This window comes from Nelumbo lutea, chromosome 3, assembly GCF_056320005.1.
Source record: "Nelumbo lutea isolate HS-2025 chromosome 3, American lotus-T2T, whole genome shotgun sequence".
Classification (NCBI taxonomy): Eukaryota; Viridiplantae; Streptophyta; class Magnoliopsida; order Proteales; family Nelumbonaceae; genus Nelumbo; species Nelumbo lutea.
In genome coordinates this window covers 97,108,140-97,134,698 of record NC_142686.1, presented here as the reverse complement: position 1 = coordinate 97,134,698, position 26,559 = coordinate 97,108,140, and the positions used below count along the sequence as shown (strand labels likewise).

The window sequence follows — 26,559 nt, the reverse complement described above, 5'->3', positions numbered from 1 at the left end:
AAGACACTCCGTGCTCGAGGTAAGGGATCCATCTTCCAACACCCATATTGTTACTCTGCTCAGACCAACATCCTCATAGCTTGGCCCGATCACCCACCATCTCTTACTAACTTGAGCATCAGAGTATTTATTTGGGGATAACTCCTCGGGCCTCTGACTTCTTTCTTGATCACAGGTCTTGAAGCGTGGTCTTGTCCTTGTAGCTCGACCTCGCCCTATCAGCAAAGACTATCTCGTTGCTCTCCTCAATTTGTGCACCCCCTCGGTTTACCATTTACAATTACAATTTGATTTGATATCTAAAATTAAGGAAACCAAATCAAAATCATAAACCAAAATTTTAAAAGAATCCCAAACTGAACCAAATTGTTTTTATGCCTAAAACAAACTAAATCGTCGATTTCAAATTGGTTTGATTCGGTTTGTCGGTTTTGACACTATAATGAACACCACTACTCTTTAGTCATGTTTGACCTCGCAATTCTCAAACAAAGTTTCAAAATTTGTCTTGTAAATTCATTATTTTGCAATTTTATATAGTGAAAATGTATGATGTAAAAAAGATATGGTATGGAAAGAGTTTTGACCAATCAAAAACCACCCATAAATTTTGATAAATAACGTCTGATTGACTACCACATTTATAATTCCAGTAATGTATCGCTTTTAAGTTTTATAAATATCATAATTTTCGAGATTTCTATAATCGAAACCACAAGAGTTTAAACCGGGTTGGTGTTGGGTTCAACCGCATCAACCTCGACCAGGCTCCCATGGGCTCATACCCAGTTCATATTCCATCGCCCCGGTTCGATGACTCGTTTTAGGGTTTTATCAAATTTCTTCCCTCTCTTCCCGCCTCTTCCCGCCGATTGCAGGAGTCCCCACTCCCCACTACGAAACTCGCCGGATTTATAGATTCGTTACTGTCCAACTGTGAAGTGTCAACCCACCCCTCTCTGGCTTACAGCCATTAATGGTGGAGTAAGCGGCCGATTAGCCTGTCTAGGTTTCTGTCCAAAATTTGAAGCCTTCACGTTAGATCAAGTGCTTCTCCTTTTTTCTTTCAGATTATTTGTCTTCCACAGAAAATCCCTTTTCCTTGCGTCTGTTAAATTTTAATTTTCTTTAGCATCCTTTACTTGCAGGAGGCGGAGGTTGTTTGATTTTCAACAATCTCAACCTCTTAACATGTCGGGGAGGAACCGTGGACCTCCGCTTCCAATGAAGGGTACGCCACATGGTGGTCTCCCCCCTATTCATGAACTTCCATTCGGCAGAGGGCTCGGTCCGATGCCTCATCCGTCGCTTCTGGAGGAAATGAGGGAAGCCCAGTTCGGACGGGGTCCCAGGCCGTTGCCTCTTCACCCTGCCATAATCGAAGAGAGGCTCGAAGCTCAACATCAGGAAATCCAGGGGCTTCTGATTGATAATCAGAGGCTGGCTGCCACCCATGTCGCGTTAAAGCAGGAATTGGCTGCTGCCCAACACGAGCTGCAACGTGTGGCTCATCTTGCTGGCACCATGAATTCTGAGAAGGAAATCCAGCTCAGAGAAGCCTATGACAAGTCCATGAAAATGGAATCTGATCTCCGTGCTGCAGAGTCTATGAGGGCTGAACTTCTGCAAGTTCGCGCTGATATTCAGAAGCTCACTGCCGCTAGGCAAGAGCTTATGGCTCAGGTCGAAGCGCTTACTCAAGATTTGGCTAGAGCTAATTCTGATTTGCAGCAGGCACCCGCACTGAAGGCTGAAATCGAGAGCATGAAACAGGATCTGCAACGAGCTAGGTACTAAGGGGAGAACGGTTCATATCTTGATAAATTGATGATGGGCTGAGCGATATTTGATGCTTACATCTGTAGGTGCATTTGCTGGCTTTCAGGGTTGCCATTGAGTACGAGAAGAAAGGACATGCTGAAAATTATGAACAGGGTCAGGCAATGGAGAAGAATCTGATTGTCATGGCTCGTGAGGTGGAAAAGATGCGTGCTGAGATTGCCAATGCAGAGAAAAGAGCACGTGCTGCTGCTGCTGTTGGGAACCCCGGTATGTGTTCTCAGAACTTGAAGCTTGTTGAACCTGATGGGGGGGGGTGAAATCTTTGTCGCCCTGGCTCCTTAGTTGATTCTTATTTTGTGGTTTTGTTTTTCATTTCCTTCTTGGGACTTAGTTAAAAAATCAGAAATAGAAGGCTTCTTCTTGGACAGATCCAAATTCTAACATTACTTCGTCGGGGAATTTAATTATTTATGGAGTTCAAATTGTGTAGTATCACGTTTACTTGCTAAAACACATCTAAATTAGAGGCCATAGACTTGGGTCTGCATTCTACATGGTACCTTGATGTGAGTTGCTGATCTACATGAAGATAAAAACTGATGTGGTCGTTATAATCAAGAAAACCTATAACAGTTGGGTCAATGATGATGATGACGATGATGATTATCATCAAGAAACAAAGAAATCCGTGCATTTTGTAGTCCCCCATTCCTGAGCAAAATTAGAGGCCACAGAAAGAGAATCAGTGACCAATAGGAGAGTAAAGAAGTGGACAACATATAAATGTAATTTTTCTTGTAATAAAATGCATACCTTACCAATGGAACCTATAAAAAATGGATATATAAATGGAGATGACAGACTCTATGTCCCTATATTGAGATTTTCGCTACGAAGCTTACAGCATGTGTGCACATCAGTGGGTTAGTGTACAGACAACCACAAAGTGCTTTTCCTGGAACATTTTTAACTGAAAGTTTGTTTAAATGCCTTTTATTTTCTTCTCAAAAGTCCAGGAATAAGGGGAAATTATTCGTACCCTAGAACTTGTGATATTTAGTGGAAAGCTATTTCATTGCAAAATCTACTTGGTCTAGGTTAGGAGATTCAAATGGCAAAAGATTCTTGGAGTGGTCCAGGGTAGGAATCAGAAACTAGACCTGAAGATGCTTAAGAACTTTGTAATTTGCATGAATATATCAATTTAACATTTTTTTGTTTACTTAGAGTTACTTATTATGCTGCTGAATAAACAAGGTTTTCAATCTCAAGTAATCTTACCTTCATTTGTTGTATCTTATTTAGTTTATAATCCAATAAATTTGATCAAATATAAATTATAATATTGACACATATATCACATGTGGCAGATCCCCCCTCTTTTCTCCCTTTCTAGGTCCATCCTTTTCTTTCTTGTGTTCTTTGGTTATCATTACCAATTATTTTTCGATCTGAGGTTGGCTGTTGGTTCTGCAGGTGCAGGTTATAGTGGGAATTATGGTAATCCTGATCCTGGATATGGGGGAAATCCTTATACTGCTGCTTATGGCATGAATCCTGTATGTTGTTGGCTTGTTATTATGTTACTTCATTCCATGGATATGCTTCCTTCAGAATTGACTGTAACATGTTCTGCTACTTGTGTGTCAGGTACAGGGTAGTGTGGAAGCTGCTGCACAATATGGACTTGGACCTGGTTCTTGGAATGCATATGATATGCACCGTGCTCATGGACGCAGATAAACTAGTGTGCATGCCATGCCAAGTTGTGGGCCCCTCATTTTGCTCACCCACATACCGGTACCTTAGGATGCAACTTAGTAGATAACTAGGTTTGGGGTTGGAAGTTTGTCTCATGAATGACGTTTTAGCAGATATGCTCAGTCCTGTTAATTTTGGATACTAAAATCCTATTTGAAATATTGACATTCCATATTATCAATATTGTGCAATTATGGTTATGTTGTTTTGGTGCATTCTAATGCAGAGTTGTGGTATTGGCAAAAAAAAAAGGCAGAGTTGTGTGTATTACTGCTTTGTTCTGCAGAGGGTTTTAACTTTGTGATCTATCCTAATTGTTTCTTTTTCTTAACTGTTATCTTTTGTTATCCAAAGAACAAATCTTCCTTCTCTCTTTCAGCCGTCAGCAGTAAACTTTTTAACTTTTAAAGCTGCAGAGATGTAATTCATGTAAATCTATCATGTTTGAAGAGTAAATTCTGAGCGTTTCCACATGGGTTCTTAGGGTAGGACACCTAGGAAGTTTATTTTGTCTCTTTTTTGATAGATAATGGAAATAATAATACTATTGATTAAAGAACTAAGTATACATCATACAATTCCCCACTAAGAGGTGCGAGGTGCAGCCTCCTAACTACATCATAAAGCTTATAATTGAGCCCAAAAGAGCTGATTTCTATGTACTCCTTGTTTAGCTAGGAGGTCTCCCAGCCCATTTGCCGATCTTCTTTCCCATTGAACTGTGACTGAAATATTTGAAGTCAGCCACTTAAATCTTCCCAAAGTCCCCCTGTACGGCCAGGCTGCCATCTCTGGTTCTTTTAGCCATCCAACAACCAATTTGGAATCACCTTCAATCATTAAATGCTCCACTGCCAACTCTCTTGCATATTCTGCTCCTTGTAACACAGCTTGGGCTTCTGCATTTACTGAGTCTCCCCACCCTATAGGACCAGAAAATAGAGCTACAATCTGACCTTCTTCATTTCTAAAGACTCCCCCTATTCCAGAAGGCCCCAGGTTGCCCAAACTATTGCCATCAAAATTTAGTTTAATGACGCCTGCATCCGGAGACTTCCAATCCACCACCAGCTTGCTTCTGGCTGCAGAACTTTTGGCCAGTTGTTCCCAATTTCAAAGTGTAGGAGGAGAACAGATCCAAGGATTTTACCCAACTTATGGCTCAACATAAGATGCTTTGAAACACACATGTTTGATCCCTCTCCTTGTCATTAAAGATTCTAGCATTTCGTTCCTCCCACAAAGTCCACACCAAAGCAGCTCTCACACGCCTCCACAAAACTCTTCGTCTTCTCTTTGGCCACCTGAAAGTTGTAGGATAAAAAAGATTGCAAATCTGCACCGGTTCTGTCCACCTGCACCCAAAAAGATCAAAAAGCTTTTCCCAAAGGCCTAGGAAGTTTATTTTGTCCTTTGGGTAATTGAATATCTTGTGGGTTGCATTAAAATTAGGAGCATTTAGTGGGAGTGTCTCATTGTTCCCAGGGAGAGAATGACACAGATGGTACCAGTACAGTAATTGGAAATTGTAGTATTTTATTGGAAATACTACAGGGTGACTGTCAAGATCATGTGTTCCATTTCTAGAAATGTTTCACAGTTTTCCTAGTCACTTCTTCAATAATCAACTTCTGGTCTTAATTTTTTTTTTCTATCCTCCCCTTAACTTTCATAATCTTGATGTTTATGTAATGTTGAGGTTGTGGAGTTTCCAGTAAGATTGATGAGTTGTTTGGAATTGTGGTAACCATACATACATTTTGTTATGGATAGTGGCACTCTATTTGACTGTACAGGTTAGTCTTTCATTGGGATTAGAGGTGGTCAAGATGCATTAGGTCATTTCTATCTTGTACATCAGCTTCAACCACCTTGGGCTCACTCTACACCTTTGGAGCTGGTATTTATCTACTTCTTTCCTGCTGCAACATGTTAAAACTTTTACCTACCTATTGATAAAAAAGAAGAAAAAATTACCTGCTTGGTCTATTCTTCCAGTCAGCAAACTCATGCTTAACATGCCAGGTGCTTCGAATCAGTAAAGTGATTGTAGTTAACTTTAACATACTACTGGTTTAGTGGAACCATTCTCAAATTCGAAAGAATTGGTGTGTGGAGATATGTATTGACACAAGCAGATTCTGGAGTAAAAAAAAAGGCTATTACCCAATATTGGTCCCAACTATCTAGGGTTTAGGTAGTGACAAGAGAAAAAGAATGACACTCACTATACTAAACATTAACATGGTATATGTGCAAATGTGTCAGTAAAGGATTACCATAGTTTGTTGAACAAGGGTACATTTTCTTTTAACCATCAACTCAACATTGTACAATAGTAAAGAAAATGTTATATCATAATCTTTTCTGATTCACTTTCTAGGCAAATAAAAAAATTGCATAAAAAAGAATATGAAACTATCAACTTCCTAGAGTTTTGGTGGTGAAAAGAGTATGTGAATTGTGAAGTCAAGAGTCTAAAATTAAATACAAGTACAACTCTATGAATTGGAAATTTTGATAATATTTTTATTCATATTATTGATGAAAGTAGAATAATTTTATACCTGTTAATTCTTATTTGATTATTCGTTTAAATTTTACAGGAATTATAATTAAGTACTTTAATACTTAGATAGATAGATACTTAGCTGTAAATCTAAAAACCAAAATAAAGAGGAGAAACAACCATCGCATGCGAACAACACAGAAAAACTCAAAAAATATAATCACCACTTGTTAACAGTGCAAAAAAAAGCCTCAAAAAAATCTAAAACAAGAAAGAAAATAGATAAAAAAACTCATAATCCAGAAGAAAGAAGAAACGGGAGAGAGAACAAAGGAAGAGCAAGAAATCTTGGATAATGACCCCAATTGAAGTTTAATCTTCAGAAGTCCTGTTGTCTTTGATAGAAGCTGGTTCTCTACACTTTTCATCCTGAGTGCCAAAACAAAAGGTGTTGTTGCAGAAACTAAAATATGGGAGAAGGAGCCGCACTTTTCATCCTGGGCGTTAGAACGAAAGGTGTTAAAGAAATTAAAGAAACTAAAATACAGAAAGATATAGAAAGAGGGCTTTTGGTATCTCGGTAAATGAAAAAGTTGAAAGGCTCGTCAATTAAAGTGGTTGTAAATCAGGAATAACTTTTGTTTGTCCTTTGTAGTAAGTAGATACAAATGCCGCTTTGGGTCATGTGTAGTACCACAAGTTAGTCGAATTAGAATATAATATATTTATATATATTATAATTATCTATTATCAAATCGAATCAATATGTATTCGAATTCGATCCGATTAAATAATCGGTACAAAAATTATATTTGAATTCGACCGTTTATTCCATCTGAATCATTCAAATTTGATTTGTTTAAGTCGAATCTCAAATTCGAATTCGAATTGTATTGTGCAACAACTGTAGCAGTGTCGCCTTTACTGCCCCCTTCCTTTGGAAAAAGGTCATTTACTTGATGCTGACTTCAGCAATTTAGGTTCTTGGGAGGGGTGGATTATTTATGGTCCTAAGTCAACCTCTGGCATTTTTGCTCATAATTGCTTTCTAATGACTTGTACCTGAGTTCTGACATTTGTCAGTCTAGATTCTAGAAAGCACTAAGAAATGTCTCTGCCTCCTTTCTTTGACCAGGTCCCCCCGGCCCCACCAAAGTCATTTCTTTCTTTTTGTTTTAAACAGTTCTCTTCTTTCACCCTAATGATAAATGTGGTTTCTCTAATGACTTGCAACCACACTTCATAGCTGTGAAGCCAACAATGCTGTTGCCTTCTTAGGATCAGTATATGTTTCCTTTTACTCCTTCAATAATGATAATTAGGTTTAAAGTTTCATTTCCAAGTCTCCTGATTTTTTTGGTATACTCTAGCTTACTGATTAGAATAACTTGTGGCAGTTGTTAACCATTATTTTCTGTTTTAAAGGCAGCATTCTGCTGTTTAGGTCCATTAGTTTTGTCCATATATTACAAAGAGGATTAGTGGTTTGATGAGTAAACCAGTTTGGCTGCTGCCTGTAGCTTTGGATATTTAGCAGGCTTTTTCCCATCTTAAATTCTGATTATGTTCTTTGTGGGATTAGTGTGTGGACCTTGGGGGTGTAAAGAAAATTTATTAGGACAAGTAGGATACTTTCCAAGTCTATCCTGTGTAGATGAAGAGCAGCAAGGAAAGAGTTCATTCCATTGATTGCATTGAGAAGGACTCTGGGTCGTTGGCAATACCTTTCCATCAGTGAAGCCGCAGGATGAGTTTCATTGTCAAGTAAGTCTGTAAATATCCATACCTTTTATTACATTACTTAAGTTGTAGTTAAGCTGTCTGCTTGTGCTTGTTAGAGAATCAACCATTTAGTGATTCTTTCCTGGTAGATTCTGTTTTTATAAGTTAAGGTCTTGGTTTTTGATATTAGAATAGGTGACCTATGCTCTTAATAATCCTTTCATCCTTTGTTATTTTCAAGGAAGTATTGTGGACAAGCTGTGTGGCTGTTAACTACTTGTATCTGAGGTTGTTTCAGTAGTTCAGTTTACTGGCAATATATTGCTTTCTTGGGTGGAAAATGAATTGGAGATTGAATAGTAGGGTATCTTTTCATACTTGTCACTTTGATGTTTTTTCTTTTTTTTTTGCTTGGATCTTCCACCTTGCATCCTGTTTTCCTACATTAAGAAAAAAGAGGAGAATACAAGAACTGGTGATAAGGAATTGCTAGAGGTACTTAATATCTATGTTTTATTATGCTATTGCCATGTATGCATTTAATATCTATATTTTTATGTGATTGATATCTAAGCAATTTTTATGAGATACTTCTCTACTACATAACAGTAAATTCTTGGGCTGTCAAGCATGAGAACACTGGTTCAAGTCTAAGAGAATCCACTTTGAGTGAAAATATGCCAGAGGTTAGGACTGTATCCAGTCCAGCCCTCTCAAGACCCTAGATAGCTGGGACCAACATTGGGTAATGGCCTTTGAACAAGATGGGGACTGCATGTCAGTAATAGTATATGTTAAGATCGTAGGCTCCTAGCATAGAAATCTTTTAGTCATGCCATGGTGAAGGTTTGCTGCAACAAGCGATGCATGTGGAATACTTGTGTAAAGGTTTGCCATCTATTTGAGGCTAGCACCGCAATGCATTGAGAGAAGTCTTAGAGAAGTATATTTTAGAAAAATGGGAAAGAAATTGGATGAGCTAACAATAAATGGGAACATCATAGTATGGAATTTCTCTCTCGTGTTATGGTTCTAATTTTTGAAGGCAGCTGATTCACCTTTGGTGTGACAAGAGATGCATGTGGAAATGCAAGATCTCTTCTACCACTTCACTAAGCCAGTTTTGGTATGTGACTGTCCCCCTTGCTTTCTTATGTGAAATTTTCAGATTAACAAAACAATGTACTATGATAATAGTTTTGGAAAAGTATGTCATAGAAGGATTAATAAGCAAGAAACAGCAGACCTTTTTATCCAATGCTCCTTTAATTCAGAAAATGGATGCATTTGCTTTTGACCATGAGGTTCTGTTGGTCCTCTCCTAAATCAGTTAAAGAGATTCTACATGCTTGGTGGGTAGAGGGACTCTCAAAAAGAGGGAGAACTATTTGTTGAATGTTCTGGCTGATATCAACGGGTCCATTTGGACTGAGAGACAATAGAATTTTTGAAAAAAAACTTCACAAGAAATAGAGGTGCTGAGAAGGGTGGTGGGGAAGAGCTAGGTCATGGACCTCAGAATAGAAGTTTCCAAAATTCTTCAATGTGGGATTTCCTTGTGGGACATAGTCTCTTTAGAGGGTAGTTGGGTCTTTTTCTCTTGTTTTGGTGCCGTATTGGGTTTTCAGGAGATACATTTCTTCACTTCCTTGATGTTGTACCCTTTTTACTTTATGTCTGGAATAAATGATTCTTGCTTTGCCTTCTTCAAAATAGAACAAAAAAAAAAAAACAATTCTATCTTGTGGACACAGAACTGGATAATGTTTCAACTTGATGGGATTTTTTTGGAACCCACAAAGACAGATAGTAGGATCTGGTCTTTGTCTCCCTCTGGATCCTTTACTTGTGCATCCTTCTTTAAAGCCCTGATACAGCCAGAAATTCCTATTGGACTGTCATTCCCTGTCAAGGAAGTGTGGTGTAAACCTATTTGTTGGGAAGTTTTCCTTGAAAGGATCAACACAGATGACCTACTTCAAAGAAGAAGACCCAATAGCTGTTTATCTCCACACTGGTGTGTTTTATGCAAAGCTGCTGGTGAGTCTGGGTACCACTTACTAATATTTTGTGTTTTGGCAAAAAATATTTGGGATTGGCTTGCTTCTTTATTCGGGTGCAGGTGGACATCTTCAACTAGTTGCAAAGCTTGTTTTCCTCTTCACCTATTGAATGTTCAACAAAAAGATCAAGAATTATGTGGTGATGTGTGAGAGCTGCTGTTTGTTGGACATTATGGGAGGAAAGAAATGCAAGGATCTTCTTGGAAAAGGAGAGAGGCTTGGAAAATATGGTAGAGTTGATTCATAGAAGAGTAATGCATTGGCTGAAGACAATGAAGGAGTTTACAGATTTTTCAACAAACGATTTGCTAAGAAAGTGGAAAGAAGTTGCTAGCTTTCAAGGAAGAAGACTTTGAATCTCATGTGGAACCCTCCACTGGTTTTATCAAACTAAAATTTGATGGCAGTAGCATGGGGAATCCAGGGCCTTCGGGTATTGGGGGGATCCTAAGGGATGAGAGAGGCAATGTAATAGTTTTGTTCTCTAGTCCAATTGGAGTGGGAGACTCCTTGAGGGCTGAGGTGTTAGCAGTGTTGGAAGGGGTGCAAAGGGCCAAAGAAATTAAAGTTAAGAAATTGATTATAGAAGGAGTTTCTGCGGTTGTTGTGGATTGGTTGAAAGAAGACACTTCCAAGATGTGGAGCTACAGCAATGAGAAAAGAAAATTCAAGTGGCTGATTAAGGATATGGGAGGTTTTTTAGATTTGAAGGAGATGGGAGAGTTTGTGGAAGTAGACCGCTGGAGAAAAGCCTTGAAGATTGAAACTAAGAAGCTGCTATTTGAGGAGCTGAGATTAAATGGTAAGCTGAGCTTGAAGATTAGGGAAGCAAAGAGAGGGATGGTGCTGTTAGATGGGTTGAGGGTAATAGAAGGGTTCAAGGAGTTTGTAGAAGGCGCAAGTAACAAAGGCAAACAAAGTTGTTGGAAAGAGTTTCTCTCAGAAACTGGAATAAGATTTGTTGTAGAATGTAAGGGAAACCTTAAAGGTTATTTTATATGTTTGACAGAATTCTTTGGCAAAGGAAGAAAGCAGATGGTTTGCCTACCAGAAGGAAGGAAGAGTCAGGGTTGGAAGGCAGTCCACGGGGTCTTATGTGAACTGCTGCAACACTTGGGTGCTAAAAGAGAAGAAACAATAAAAAGGAAGATAAGCACTTCTACTAGTCTGGTGAGAAATAATAAGCAAGAGACTCTATTAGTGACAGCTGGGGCAGGCAAATACAGAATGAGAGTAAACGTACAGAGAGGAGATTGGGAAAGTAAGCTGATAGTTAAAGCTTCAGCTCATATACTAGACTTGAGGAAAGTTGCAGATCTATTATTAGCAAGTTTAAAGCTGAAGAGTACGTTTATTTTAACACCCTTTGAGAAGGATAAGTCTGTGCTGGATCTGCTGGAGAATAGAGTAGAAGTTGAGGCATTAAATATCCAAGCTGCTCTTGGAAGCTTCACAGTATCAAGATGGTGTCCAGGATTAAACTCCTAAGATTTCTTTGTTGAAGATGGAGTGATGGTACGTCTCTTAGGCCTTCCCTTTAACTTGTGGAAGCAGGAAATTGCTGAAGCCATTGCTTTGATGTGTGGAGGATCTTTAGGAGGTGCCTTTTGGGGAGACCTTTGTTCGGCCTCCATTTTATTGAATGGTGTAAAACCTGAGGAGATTCCTCGAAAGATTGAGGTGCTAGTTGAAGGGCTTTGCTATTCGGTGTGGCTGGCTTCATCCTTTGAATCGTTGCTCTGGAAGGAGGCTCGTAGGGAGGGAGATGAGAAGGTTGAAGAAGTACTGCGTGGCAAGAAGGGATTGGTTGATTCAAACAACAAAGATCTTTCATAAAAATGGAAAAACCAAGATTGGAGAAACAAAAGGGTAGCATTCAGGGGGTGGGTTTTATGCGTGTGGGAGCAGTGAACAGTCTGGAAGGTGGCAGGTCCTTTGCACAGGTTGTAATCGGCGCCAACTTGACCTGTTTGAACAAGGAAATGGAGCCGGTCCAAGGAAGAACTGGATCTAGACTGGATAAAACCAAACCGAGTGCATGTGACACTTTTAAAAGTCACGTGAGGTCGCAGTGGTTTAAAAATGGGCCAAAGCCAAAGCCCATTCGAAACGTCTTGGTTGCATTTAAAGGCCCTTTGGGTCAGCGGGCCCGATCTAGTGGTTTACGAAGGCGTGTGAGCCTTTAGTAACTCACGTGACTGGGGACACGACTAAGATAGACGATGCTAATGGTCTATCATCATCCCCAGTCGCGAGACAAGGGGGGGAGCGTGCGCAATGCCGAAAAGCAGAGAAGAAGCTCGACTTGTAGTGGATTTCCCGACAAAGGCTGAAGGAGTTTAGCCCTCTGCGGCGCTTCTCAGAGAAGCCGAAGCCAAGTTACGTTAAGGGAAGACCTGAAGAGAAGGAAGATAAGGATGAAGGCTGGGCGCCGTGCAGTGAAGGTGATGAAGGCAGTTGCGCTGGAGGTGACATGGATGGGTGGAATATTGTAAGTTGATTTTAGGGTGACGAAGGCAAGCGGTACAACCCGTTACCAAGACCACAGAGTGTGCAAGGAGGATCAGAAGGGGTAGACTGGGAGAACCGGAAGCAGAGCAGGAACTCACCATCAAGGGGTGAACCAGGGGTAGAATGGAAAGATCACCAGGGTGACCAAAGGACATAAGTACTTCCTAACCAACCCAGGGAGATAAATATTTACCAACCTCTGGAACAAGAGAGGGAGGCAGGGAACAGTCCTTTTCCAGCTTGTTCATCAGTCCCAGGTAGCCAAGTGATTTCGGTTTGTGCTACTAATGTGTCTCCAGTGTCTTTGGTTCCAGATTTCGTTCCTGCTCCATGTCCTGTAGCTCATGAATATGTAGTCGAGCCAGCAGACGGGCTCTCCGAGGAGGGAGAGACCGGAAGGAAGGAAGGTGGGAAGGTGTCGGAAGGAAGGTTTAGGAGTGAAAAAGTATGGGAAATTATTGAAAGAGTGCTTAAGGAAGTGGAAGGAGAGCTGATCTGGAGAGGGGAAGGGGAGGTAGGAAGAGAGGAGGGGTTAGTGGAGAGGAGGGAAAGGAATGAGGGTAGAGATGGAGAGGACTACGAGGAGAGAGCAGGGTTGGAGGGAGGTAATAGGAAAGGGAGGGTGGATGGAGAAGAAAGAGTAGGGGTGGGACCAGAGGTGAGGAAGAAGGGGCAGGTGGATAGAGATGGAGGGGATCCTGTAGGAAGGGTAGGGCTGGTGGACTAGGTGAGAGAAGACATGATAGTAGAATTTGTAGGGAAGCTAGGTTGCAGATTGAAAGATCTGAATGCACTGAAAGAAAACTTACAGAAGAGGAAGGAGAAGATCAGAATAAAGAAGATGAGATTGAGTGAAATAGATAGATTGAAGAGAGATGTAGAAGGTGATAAGAGGCTCGGGGTAAAGGGAGACAGGAGGAAAGGGGAAAGTAGTGGTAAGTGGCAAGGGGTTCACCAAGAAGCGGAATGAAGATTCTTAGTTGGAATGTGAGGGGAATTGGGAGTGCAAGGAAGAGGGAAACAATAAAAGAGGTAATAAGATGGTGTGACCCATACATTGTGCTGCTACAAGAGTCTAAGAGAATGCAGTTTAATGATAAATGGGCAAGGAGTGCATGGAAAGCCAGGGGAATTAGTTGGGTGGTTGCTCCCTCGTGGGGTGCTTTTGGGGGGATTGTAACAATGTGGAAGAAGGATGTGGTGGAAGGTCTGGAGGAGTTGATCGGAAAGTACTCGGTGTCTCTGAAGTTTAAGCAGCAAGAGGATGACTATACATGGGTGCTCACAAATGTTTACGGACTGAAAGACTAGAGAGAGAGAGACGAGTTGTGGGAGGAACTGGCTGATGTTGGAGGGTTGTGGGATGGGCCTTGGTGCATGGGTGGGGATTTCAATGTGATCAGATTCTCGGAGGAGTCCAATAAGGTTAACCAGAGGGTGACAAAAAGCATGAGGAAGTTTTATAGTTTTGTGGATGCCTTTGAGCTTAAAGAGATTCCCTTAGTCCGTAAGACGTTTACATGGTCAAACCTCCAATCTAGACCCATTTGCTCTAAACTGGATAGATTTCTGTTCTCTTTGGATTGAGAAGAACATTGGGGAACCTTGGCTTCTAGAGCTCTCCGAAGGGTGACCTCAAATCACTAGCCCGTAGTATATGTAAGGAGGAAAGAAGGTGTGGAGGTCCTATCCCCTTTAGATTTGAAAATATGTGGTTACGTCATCCAGGGTTTACTAACAAAGTGAGGGAATGGTGGCATGACTTTAACCCACTGGTGGAATGGGAGGGGATGAGGTTTCATAAGAAATTACAATTCTTGAATGCAAGAATCAAGGAGTGGAACTTGATGTAGTTTGGGAGTATAGAAGAAAGAAAGGGAGATTTGATGGATAAGATTGAAAACCTTGACTCTAAAGAAGAAAGGGGAGAATTTGGAGAGGAAGACAATGATCTCAGGAGAGATTTGAGAAGACAGCTAGAGGATTGTCCGCACAAGGAGGAAATTAGTTGGAGGCAAAAATCTCGATGTAAGTGGTTGCAAGAGGGAGATAGAAACACTAGGTATTTCCATTTTCTAGCAGATGGTAGGAGAAGGAAGAACTTTATCTCCAGATTGGTAGTAGATGGAGTTTAGTTAGTACAACAAGAGGAGATTGCCAGGGCCTGTGTGGAGCACTTCAAATCTATTCTAAGAAGGCCTGTGAGTAGAAGGGTGTGGGTAGAAGGTTTGGACTGGCCAGATGTAGGGGGTGGAGAACAGGAGAAGGCTGGAAAGAAGCTTTACTCTAGAAGAGATCAAGGAGGTTGTGTTTTCTATTGATAGGACAAAAACTCCAGGGCCGGATGGGTTCACAATGGCTTTTTATCAGGACTGTTGGGATCTCTTGAAAGATGATCTCTTGCGGGTGTTTGAGGAGTTTTTCAGGAGAGGAATTGCCTATCCGGGTGTGAACTCTATATTTATAGCTTTAATTCCAAAAAAGAAAGATGCATCCCACCCGAAGGATTTTAGGCCAAGTAGCCTGGTTAATAGCTTGTATAAGATCATTGCAAAAGTGTTGTCTATGAGGTTGAAGAAGGTATTGCCCGATATCATTGCACACTATCAAGGAGCCTTTGTGAGTGGAAGACAAATTATTGATCAGATTTTAATTGCTAATGAGAGTGTGTAGAACTTTAAGAGGGATAAGAAGAAGGGAGTGGTTTGTAAGTTGGACTTGGAAAAGGCTTATGACTTGGTGGACTGGGATTTCTTGAGAGTTTTGACTAAATTTGGGTTTGGGGCTACATGGTGCAAGTGGATCATGGGTTGTGTCAGGAGTTGTCATTATTCAGTACTAGTGAATGGGACAGTGGTAGATTTCTTTCTAGCCAGTAGGGGTATAAGACAAGGAGACCCCTTGTCTCCTTTATTGTTCATTCTAATTGTGGAGGTTCTGGTGAATCTGATTCACAGAGCAGATGCTAAGGGGCTCATTAGAGGCTGGAGAGTTGGGAGGGTGGAAACCCCCCTCATTCACCTACAGTTTGCTGATGACACGATTCTATTTTGTAAAGGCGGTAATGTGAGCTTGATCAGGAACTTGAAGTTGGTGATACAACTGTTTGAGCAAATGTCTAACTTGAAGGTTAACTTTGGGAAAAGTTGTATAGTGGGGCTGAACCTGGAGGAGGGAGAGCTCAGGGAGAGTGCTGAAATGTTGGGGTGTGAAGTTTCGGGGTGGCTTTTCAACTACTTAGGGTTGCCGTTAGGTGATAATCCCATGCGAGAGAGCTTTTGGAACCCGGTGGTGGAAAGGTTTGAAAAAAGACTGGTATCCTGGAAAAAGAACTACCTCTCTCTCGGTGGGAGAATTACACTAATTAAGGCCACGCTTGCTAACTTACCCATCTTTTTCCTATCGGTGTTTAAAATCCCAATGAAGGTCGCTAATAGATTAGAGAAGTTTATGAGAGATTTCCTGTGAGAGCCAGGAGAGGAGAAAAGGGATCACAGAGTTAGCTGGGAGATAGTGTGTAGGAGTAAGTCTTGTGGTGGTGTGGGGCTTGGGAGTATCAGGAGAAGGAATATGACTCTGTTGGGGAAGTGGTTGTGGAGGTTCCCTATGGAGAAGGATAAGCTATGGGCTAAAATAGTGGCAAGTATACATGGGCTGGAGGACAATGGATGGGACGCTGAAATCAGAGCTAGGACCACAAGCAACTCTCCTTGGAAAGCCATTCATTACCTGCTACCAGTTGTCTCCCCTAATATCAGGTATGACTTGAATTCCAGTAACTACATAAAATTTTGGGAACAAAACTGGGTGGGGAGTGCCCCTTTAAAGGATCAATTTCCTTCTTTGTATGCTCTATCTGATTTGAAAAATGAGCCGATCTCGTCTTTCATCACCCCGTCCTCTTCCACTTCTAGGATTGGGTGAAACTTGGGTTTAAGAAGGGATTTGAGGGACTCAGACCTTGACAGTATTTCGCGTCTTATTGCTCTTCTTGATAACGTTGTCTTAGACCCCACTAGGGAGGACTCTAGAATTTGGACACCTACCCCCAATGGCATCTTCTCTTGTGCCTCGTTCTTCAAAGTCTTAAGTCAGTCCACCAGTCCTACCTTTCCCCCTTTCTCTGTTGGTGAGGTTTGGTGCAGAGAAATGCCTCCTAGGGTTGGTAGTTTTTGTTGGGAAGCCTATCTGGAAAGAATTAACTTTGGTGATCTACTCTAAAAGAAGAGACCCAATACTTGTTTGTCACCTCAGTGGTGTGTTCTATGTAAAGCGAATGGGGAGACTGGTTTTCACCTACTGGTGTCTTGCCACTTTGCGGGGTCAATTTGGGATTGGGTTTCCTCCTTATTTGGATGAAGTTGGAATCCCCCATCAGACTTGCAGGGCCTTTTCTCCCCTACATTTTTCAGGTGGCGGATAAAAAGGGGAAGGATAATGTGGAGAGGACTAAGGGCTGTAGTATGTTGGACATTGTGGGAGGAAAGAAACTCTAGGATATTTCAGAAACTCAAAGAGGAGCAGCAGATTTGAGGGCTATCATACATATTAGGGCGGTAAAGTGGTTGAAATATTTGGAACTATTCACAAATTACACTGTGGATGACATGTTGAGGAAGTGGGGTGAAATTGCAAATTGCACACAGACCAAGTCAGTAATGAAAGTGGTTTGGACTCCCCCACCTAGAGGATTCTTGAAATTAAACTTTGATGGATGCTGTAGAGGAAATCCGTGGCAATCGGGGATTGGAGGTGTTTTTAGGGACGAAAATGGGGTCATCTCTGCCATGTTCTCAGGCCCAATTGGAGTGGGTGACTCCCTTGGAGAGATCTTTGCAGTTATGGAAGGAGTCCGAAAAGCTAAGGAGTTGAACATCAAGAAACTCATAATTGAAGGGGATTCAGAGGTGGTGATAGAATGGCTGACTAAAGATCAAAATGGTTTATGGAAGTATAACAATGAGAGGAGGAAATTCATGTGGTTGGTGCGGGAGATGGAAGTTAAGATATGTTGGGTTAAAAGATCGGTTAATTCCCTAGCTGACGGTTTAGCTAAACAAGGGGCAGAAAGGGAGTCACTGTTTTGGGCTTAGTGTATTCTTTTCTCTTTTTCTTAATTTTTCTTTCTTTTATGAGGCTCTTAGTGACTCTTGGAAGATAAGTGTGCTTGTCTTCCTCCTGTAAATTTTCTACCGATGATTTAATGGAAGCGTTATTGATCCAAAAAAAAAAAAAAGGATATGGGAGTCCTATGTACTTGGGTTAAAAGTAATGCTAACTCCTTTGCTGATGGAATGGCTAGGCAAGGAGTTTTTAGAAATTCTGGGTTTTGGGTTCAATTGTAAGGTTCCGAGTGTTTAAATCAGATGTATTTCTGTACGGGGGAGTTAAGAATTTTTAGCTCCTCTTCCCTGAAAATTTTTTCCAATTTTAATTAATTCTGTGGTTATTGATAAAAAAAAAGTTTGGCGGACATCTGCCACTTTTTCTCTTTGCACAACATTAGATCTGGATGTGTATGGAGAACTCTTGTCTGCAGCTTCAAGAGTGTGCTCATTTTCTCGAGTGGTGGCACACCTTCAATGATACAAGGGGTATATTGTGCTCATCTTTTATGCCTAAGAAGTCTTGATGTCTCTGGTGGTTTCATTTTTTTCTCATTAGATACTTGGAACTAAATTACATTTGTATTTTATTACTCTGGTCAAATATTTACTAGACATCTGTTTGAATTCATTATGTACTAGGATCCTGCGGCAGTTCACATATTTGTGGTTTGTTTATTGTATATTGATTTATACATTTTGTTGTCTATTGTCTGTCTTTTATTCACAATTGTCATCGCTATTTTGTTTATTTTGTTACTTTTCTAAAATTTAGGATAGTGCTATCTCTTTTCTTAATTTAACTTGATTAAAGATAAATTTATTGATTAAAATTTTGCTTTTTGCATTAATCATTGTAATCACCCTTGCTATATTGTAATTTTGTATACTATCTTTGTTGACAGGGGGTGTCTATGCTTGACCATAAGTTCTGGTTATGTCATGCGCCTCTCATCTCCTCAAGGTATGTGTTTCCATGTGTCTGCTTTAATTGTTTGTTATAATGGAAGTACTCCAACCATTACATCTTCCTGCAAACATGGAAAGGTGAAGCTGAACTGAGTCCCGATCACCTGCCAACAAAATATGTTCCAGCACCCTACCCACATCCGACACCACACATCATGGCGGGTCCTACTTTTATGTTGGGCCCCAGTTTTATAGCGAGATGTGCGGTGTCAGATAAGTTGGTAGGGTGTTGGAACTTGTTTTGTTGGCAGGTGATCTCAATTCGAACTGAGTGGTGTCTGGTGTGACTGAACTACTTGGTGGGAAGTTCTGACATGCTTGGAAAATTGTTGCACTGCCGTTCGAATCAGCACCAGAAAACTTGAATTTGGCCATTGGCACAGCAAAAAACCATTGTTTACAGTTTGTTTCTTTTACATGGAATCGTGTCTCTCTGCCTCTGCGTGTTGCGAGCATATTGCTCAGACTCTTTCTGGAACATGGGAGTTCCCATTTGTACCTGCCCTGCAACAAGAAGCCAGGGTTGGAGGAAAGTTGTCTCTTGTGAAATTCAAAAGGGCAATTTTTTGCTCAGGCTGTCAATATTTCTTATTTGTTTCTTTGTTTTGCAAGGTGTTATATTTTTTTTCTTGAGTAATTTTGTGGCAAGAGTACAGTTTCCATCATGTGGATTGTGGGTGTTTGTGAATGGGCTGCATTTACATTTTCCGGTATGCCAGACTGCCAGTATTTGTAGTTAAGTTCTCTTCTGAAGACCTCTCTGAGGGTGTAAGCAATAGGATGGTTAGCTTAGTACCTTGAGGATTAGAAAACGTTCACAAAAAAACACCCCATATGATAAATTTGAAGCAATACTGAGACATCATAATGTATGTGTTTTGTATAGCTTCCGTTTGTTAAATAAATGTTTGTACTTGATTTGTCTTTAAAACCGAGAAAGATACTTGATAAACTGTTTATGGACAACTAGGCACCATTAGGCGCCACTAGGCATCACATCAATGGAATTGTGAATAAACACTCAACCATTGGGGGAAACGATAAAATGAAGTTTCACTGTGCACGGATGAATATGATGGGAAAAATATTGATTTGGCGATGAAATGGTTGCGTTTTGATAAACGCCTATCATGAAACGAAACGACCACAAAACAAAACACACGTAATGTTTGAATTTATTTCGCACTGTTTGAATCTCTTAATCAAGGATTTGGGTTGATTTTTTTGAATTTTTGTTCTTGTCTCAAATCGGTTTGGTTGTAGTTGGCACGATACCAAACCAAGGTTCTGAATATCGACACGGACCAATACGTTGGTATCGTCGATGTTTTTTTTTTTTTTATGTTTCACTTATTTTTTTTTGAATTCGGTTTAGAGGGGTTGGTTTAAGTTCTGACTATCCTCTGGACCAGTGGCTGACCCGATACAACCCCTATAAGTGCGTATAGGGAAGCCACCGACACAATACGTATTGGTCGATATGTGTCAATACTTTGAACCTTGCACCAAATGTAGCAAGTATAGGCCCGACATGAACACTTGGGCCATGTTGGGTTGGGGGTTTTTAGGCCCATGGTTTGGAACAATATGGCCTATATAATTGTGTCATGCTAGGCATGACCCATGGCCTACCATCGCACGAAACTGTCGGTTTGTACAAATTGTTCACCTTTTTGGGGGGTTTGAATAGAAATTTCTCCCAAGAACTATAAATATTTAGTTTAACGGGTATTTATGTATTTTGCCTTAGGGGCAAAAATTGACTTAAATAACTCCTAACAATTATATAATAGCTACTTTTGGGGCATTTTGATAAAGATGAAATTAATGATTCATTATTTGAAATGTATAATTGATAGTAATAAAAAACACTAGGAAATAGACTAACTTGTACAGGCTCACTATTTGAAACTAGAGGTTGTAGTGCCATAGACAAACTTTGGTCATTAATAAACAAATGCTAGCAACAACCAATTACCTCTTCATTATGTTCATTTATTAAGCTTTATTTTTATTTGCAATCCAATTTTATAAAATTTTCAACAAATGAGAAATTAGAAAATTTTGACATTTTAGTTTAGTGGAAAAACATGAGAAAAATTATGTGTTTGTCATCGTGGTATGTGATCTAATAACCCCTACTCCATTGTTCTCAATTCCATCGTCATGTTTTGGTGTAAGTACCTGGGTATTGGACAAGAAGAAAAGATATATGAATACTTGGTCTGGAAATGTGCATGTGCATGGAGGATTGTCTAAATGTAGAGGACAAATTGCAAGTCCAAGGAGAACATGACACTTCACCTGATGATTCACTAGATGATGGTGATACAAATCATGGTGTTAGAAGTGGAATTTGAAGAAAATATTGAAGTCTTTTTTTTTGAATATTCATTAATTGTATAATATTTTTAATATTATTTGTGAATTTTGATTTTCAATTTTATTTGAAAGTTATTTGTATTTTTTCCAATCCCATTGTAAATTTTTATTTTCAATATTACTAGTATTATTTTCAAATTTCATTATATTTTTTCAATTAAATTTTATTATTTCATGTGATTAAATCAATTATATACATTAAATTCAAATGTTATAAAACTTTTAGATATTTTCTTTTCAATTTGTTAAGTGTTTGTGTTTCTTTGTTAATTTTTTTTTTTTTTAAATTGTCATTTTTACCTATCAAAAAAAAGTGAAAAAAATTAAAAAAGGGCAAGCTCGTGTTGGGTAAGTGTTTGTGCTTTTGTTTTGTTTTTGTTTTTTTTTTGTCAAGTTTTACTTGGGACAGCAAAAAAGCAGGCTCGTGGGTCGGCCTGACCTAGCATGGGCCCACTAGGTCTCGAGCCTCAAGTCATGGTGAGTTTCCCTCGTGGAGGATTTGTGCTGAGTAGGCATGGGCTGCCAATGCTCATGTTCGACATGGCATGGCCTGCTATAGTGTGGGCGGGCCGCAAAATTGGTCGTGCCATGACATTACAACTTTAAGCGTAGCTTTTGTTTACTCACTCTCTAGGCGGAGTTGAGAGATGAGAACTGAGAAATCCTAACTTGAAAGTTTTATTTCTATAAATACGAAGAGTTGAACCATGAGTGTTGTTTCTATTCGAATTGTATCATTATTGGGTTGAAGTTGAGATTTTCCAATTTGATCCTATAAATAACTAATCCCTCATTTGGAAACCATTCAATCCGATTAGGATTAATGGGCATCCAAATCCAATTTAATTATATTTGTATTGGACTAGATATTGATCTAAATTTGGTTCATTTGCACGCCCTCCAGTCATGTTTAACCTTGTGATCTTTTATGGGGGTTGCCTTCACTTTGGCATTAAACAATCTTGAGATTGAAGTATTGTCAATACCATAGGTGTCTAGCCAAGATTCACTAGGTGTATGGCATTGAGAAGTTTTAGCACTAGGTGTTAGAGAGTGCATGCCCTTAGCTTCAATCGGATTGATATGCAAATATATTTATTGTAAATGAATAAAAATACATTATTTTTTCATATTATCATTGGTGTATTTCTGTGTAATTACTTTTTAAACTGGGCATTTATAAGACTCAGGTTAGTTTATAATATTTTCAGCTGTTGGATATACTTGAAGAGTTTATCTTGCCAATGCTGACATTAATCATCACTTTAGAATTCCTTTTAACTATATAATATCTTTCAACATGATGGTTCAACATTCCATCTATTAGTTTTTTTTTTTTCTTTTTCTTTTTTTGATAAATAACAGAGTTTCATTAACTAGAAGCAAATAAAGAGTACCAAGTCCACCACCACATTTTCCCAAACTAGCAACACCAAACTAACAAAGAAAAGAACAAAAAAATAGGGAAGATTACAAATTAACTCCCAACCTGGGACAACCCTAAACAAAATGATCTTTGACATCCCCAACCTTAGCTAAAGCATCACCCAATGTGTTATTTCTCCTGATAACCTGGTTGAACAAGCTATTTTTCTAAAACTTCTCAACTTGAGGCATTACTCCTCCAAAGGATGGAATTATTGATGCTTTAAACTTTAATTTCATTGTAAATAAGCCCTCCCAAGATCAATGTTTTGTTGCAAGCAATTTGCAGACCATTGGATATCAATTTTACACTTTCAGAACCTATACGAGTGATTTTGATTTTTAGATTTGATTTTCATAGAAGATCTTCCATTGGATCTCAAATTCAGCTAATATAGGCAAGCGTGAGTAATTTGGACCGCTAGATCGATTAAATGGTACTCAAGTATTAAGAAAATATGCCACACTGAATCATTCATGTGGTTGTTTCTTGAAACACCCCACCAAACAACTAAAGCTCAAGAACGTTTTATTAACGCTGATGTGGAAAGTAACTTTATGGGGTGTTTTTTGAAACACTCATACAATGTCCAACCAAACAATAAAAGTGAATAAAACGTTTAAAGCAACATTTATCAGATAAATGCCCCCTCAAGAAACTGTCACGAAACCAAACATATACAAAGATAATTTGGCCAAGGCAGCGAAAAAGATAAAGAAACGGGTAAATCAAGATAGGTGGTCTGTGGAGATTTAGGTTAGAGATCAAGTCTTGTTGAAGCTAAGCCTCCAAGTTTGGAAGAATATCAATGGCAAAATAATGCATAGAGGTAGGGGTGTCAATTGGGCTGGATCTGGTCCAATCTAATCCAGTCCAGTGTGAGTCCATTATAAATGGACCAGGTCTAGTCCAGTCCAATGAATATTTTGGACCAGTCCAATTCAATGTCTGCACCATCCAATTTGTTCAAATTCATTTTGGTTTAGGTTGGTTTCAACCCAAACTTGGTCTATTGACACCTACATTCTTATCTTATATCAATGGACCAGTTAATACGATATGAATTTATTACGAACAGATCAGGTCCAATCCAATCTAATAAATATTTTGGACCGGATTGGTCCAATCCAATATGTCTTGTTGGTCCATTCAATCCGTCCAAATTGATTTTGGACCGGATAGGGTTCAATCCAATACCGGTCCATTGACACCCATACATAGAGGCTTGATACCTAGGTGATAGGCCATTTGAAATTATGCAGTGTGTAGGTGTGGTGGTTTATAGGCTGAAGCTTTTAGATAGGCTAAAGATATACCCCACATGTTAGTTTTTTGAAGAAGTTCCACCCTAACTTGTTGGACCAGTCTAGGCAAGCACAAAGGTAGGTTCTACTGGTGATTAGGAAACGAATCATGAATGATGTAGAGAAGATATTGGACCACAAATCTTTTGGATAGAGCAAGAATAATTAGAGGACACAATACTTGGTAAAGTGGAGAGGACTTCTAAAAGATGTGGCTACCTAGAAACAGGATGCGAAAACTATAGTAATTTGAGAAACAAATCCAACAGTATCTACAGGCAATTCTGTTGAGGACATTGGGTTCTTTTGGTGGGAGTGGTTTGTTAGCCCTATAGGCATCTAGTTGAGACTCAATAGGCGCATTGTGCTTACAAGTCTGATGCTATGGTTAAAACACAGGTAGGCACTAGGCTAAGGTAAACTGTTGCTGTTGGATGCATAGGTAGATGGGCCTTAGGCCAGACAAGGCAGACTTGGGTACGCAATAATGCACATTGGTTGCAAGCATGTAGGCAGAAGGGCTTGATGCCACATACTTAGACTTGACACTTAACATAGATGTTATGGCAAAGTGTGTGACGAAGGCAGTGCTATGCATCTAATTAGGGCATGGGTCGTGTGTGGGTGGAGTGCTAATGATGTGCGATGGTGTCCGATGATGTGATTTTTCAACTATAAAGCTTAACATACTCTTTAGGAGAGGGTGATGACTCTCTCATGGGTAGCACTTGCTGGGTGCCCATTAGACCTGTTCATGGGCCGGGCTGGGCTGGGCTCGGGCCAGGCTTTCACTTGTCACTAATGAAAATATATTAGGCCCGAGTTCGAGCCCGAGCCCGGCCCTAGTAAAAAGCCCGAAACCCGAGTTCGAGCCCAAAGCCCGATCTAATTGAAAAAAAAAAAACAAATTTCCCTATTCAAATTAGAAGTAAAAATTTAGATAGTATTTTTTTTCTATTTAAATGAACAATGGGCCTACAAGATGATATTTTTTCCTTTCTTTTAAATTTTAAAACACAATTTTACATTCTTAAATCAAAAAATTTATTCAAATGGACATAATCGCATAACTATTTTTAAGTTTAATATTAGGTCGGGCTCAGGCCAGGCTGGGCTTGGGCCGTGCTCTTTTGACAAAACTCGAGCCTGGCTCGAATTTATTGCAGGCTAGGCTTTTTGGCCCGAATTTAAGCCCGCAGGCCTATAAGCATGTTCAAGCCCGTTTGAGGGTCAGACCAAACTGGGCCGGCCCATCGGACCACCCGACCCATAAACAGGTCTGGTGCCCATGCCCCAAGGCTAGATGGGCGAGTGATGATGTTGGTGATGTCATGCAGTCAATCAAGGCACTGGACTGATGCACTTTGCAGCAAGATGGGCTTAGTTGGCTACATAGTCATTTAGTGCAAGCTGATAGGCGAGCTGGGAACTTCTGTGTGCAATGAGCATTTCCCCAAAGTGTGCAATGATAAAATAATTGGGACGTTAGCCTTTTGATAACTTCTGTTGTGCATTTTTACATTCATTCTTTGTTGATTAGCTGGCCAAGGTAGGGCACTTGGCCCCACATGAGGGCTTAATGGGGGAAAAACCTTCTGTGACTAGTATCACGATGGAAATGCATTTCATTTTCCTATCTAAGAGAGGGCCTTGAGTAAAACCAACTTAAGTATTTTATACCATATGATATTAATTGATACTTCCTATTCGATTACATACTACATATATATCGATATTTTTAGTGAGGTGCACTTGGGGCCCATTAGCCATATCATCAAGAACTTGTAGTTTTGTGGGTTTGACCTTGCACTTCCTATTTGGAGGGGTATCAAGCAAGGTAAAAAATATACACTTGATTTTAGGTTGGATTCCATTCACATTAAAATCCATTTGGACAGATTGAATGGACCAATAAAACATATTGGATTAGACTTGGTCTGTCTATAATGAATTTATATTGGATTGAGCCAATATCTGGTCCATTGATAGAAGATGAGAACATAGGTGTCAATGAACCAGGTTTGAATTGAAACAAATCTAATTAGCAGGAATTTGAACAAATTGGACAGTCTCTCTCTGGACTGGTCCAAAATGGTCCAAAATATTCATTGGACTGGATTAGACCAAGTCCATTTGTCATAGACTCACATTGGACTAAACCGAATTGGACCAAATCCAGTCCAATTGACACCCTATTTGAATACATGGACATGTGACAAAGGTGGAATGACACAATGCCATTGAGAAATTATAGTGTTGGTTATAATTGCCACTAAAAATTTTCAAATTATAAAAAACAATCTTTTATATGTTTATAAATGATTTTCATTACAAAATAGAACTATAACATGATCCATTAAGTGGTACTTATATTTTGAACCTGGTACCAAGTGACCTCAACTACTGGCAAAAGGAATATTGTCATCACATCTAAAATACTTACATAGGTAAACTTCCCCCAATTTTATATTTCTCTTTTATTTTCTATTAAAACCAAATACAGCCTTAGGTTAAAAATTTAATATAATTTTCTAGTCCACATCAATTGAATGGAGGTCCTAATCATCATAACGTAACTAGGACAGGTGGCAAATTACATTATTCATGTAGATACGATAAGCTTTCTCAGTTTCTCTTGGTTGTTGCCGTGTTGGGTTACTCCACGAGAGGTTTAGCGTGGTCTAATACAAGATCACTTCTCTTCTTGTTAAAGAAGTTAGGGAGATATTCTGAATGTATATGTCTGTAAATTTTACTGTTGAAAGGGGCTTTGCACTGACTGAATCGATCTCAAATTGAGTCTGAATCTTCTCCTCACACCGATCTTACATGCTGTAAATTTACTGTATGTCTGTAAATTTTATATGGGGAATATCTTTCATACTTGTGTATTATTATTGATGGGAGATATTCTCAATATAGGGTGGAATGTGCCAAAATGACATATTAATGGGGCTACAACAATAAATCAAAGGCATTGATTTTTTAGGTTTTAAAACTAGCCCTGTATTATAAGAATTGGCTT

At 39.5% G+C, this 26,559-nt stretch overlaps 1 protein-coding gene across 28 annotated transcripts; it reads left to right on the top strand.

The window, feature by feature from the left end:
• Positions 1 to 819: 819 nt before the first annotated feature.
• LOC148867055 (protein FLX-like 1) lies at positions 820 to 19,353 on the top strand. 28 transcript variants are annotated; one of them, XR_016109688.1, is made up of 7 exons: positions 821 to 984; positions 1,149 to 1,790; positions 1,886 to 2,049; positions 3,259 to 3,341; positions 3,439 to 3,582; positions 18,359 to 18,417; positions 19,035 to 19,353. XR_016109688.1 is itself a non-coding variant. In XM_088976935.1 (5 exons), the coding sequence occupies exons 1-5, from the start codon at positions 977 to 979 to the stop codon at positions 3,523 to 3,525; spliced, it is 990 nt and encodes a 329-aa protein (XP_088833061.1). In that variant the 5' UTR covers positions 820 to 976; the 3' UTR covers positions 3,526 to 3,724. The 28 variants fall into 28 exon arrangements, 5 of the variants coding, with proteins under 5 accessions (XP_088833061.1, XP_088833065.1, XP_088833063.1 ...); XR_016109683.1 differs by having other exon boundaries at positions 3,433 to 3,582; XR_016109684.1 differs by having other exon boundaries at positions 3,433 to 3,582; positions 18,888 to 19,353.
• Positions 19,354 to 26,559: the final 7,206 nt, after the last annotated feature.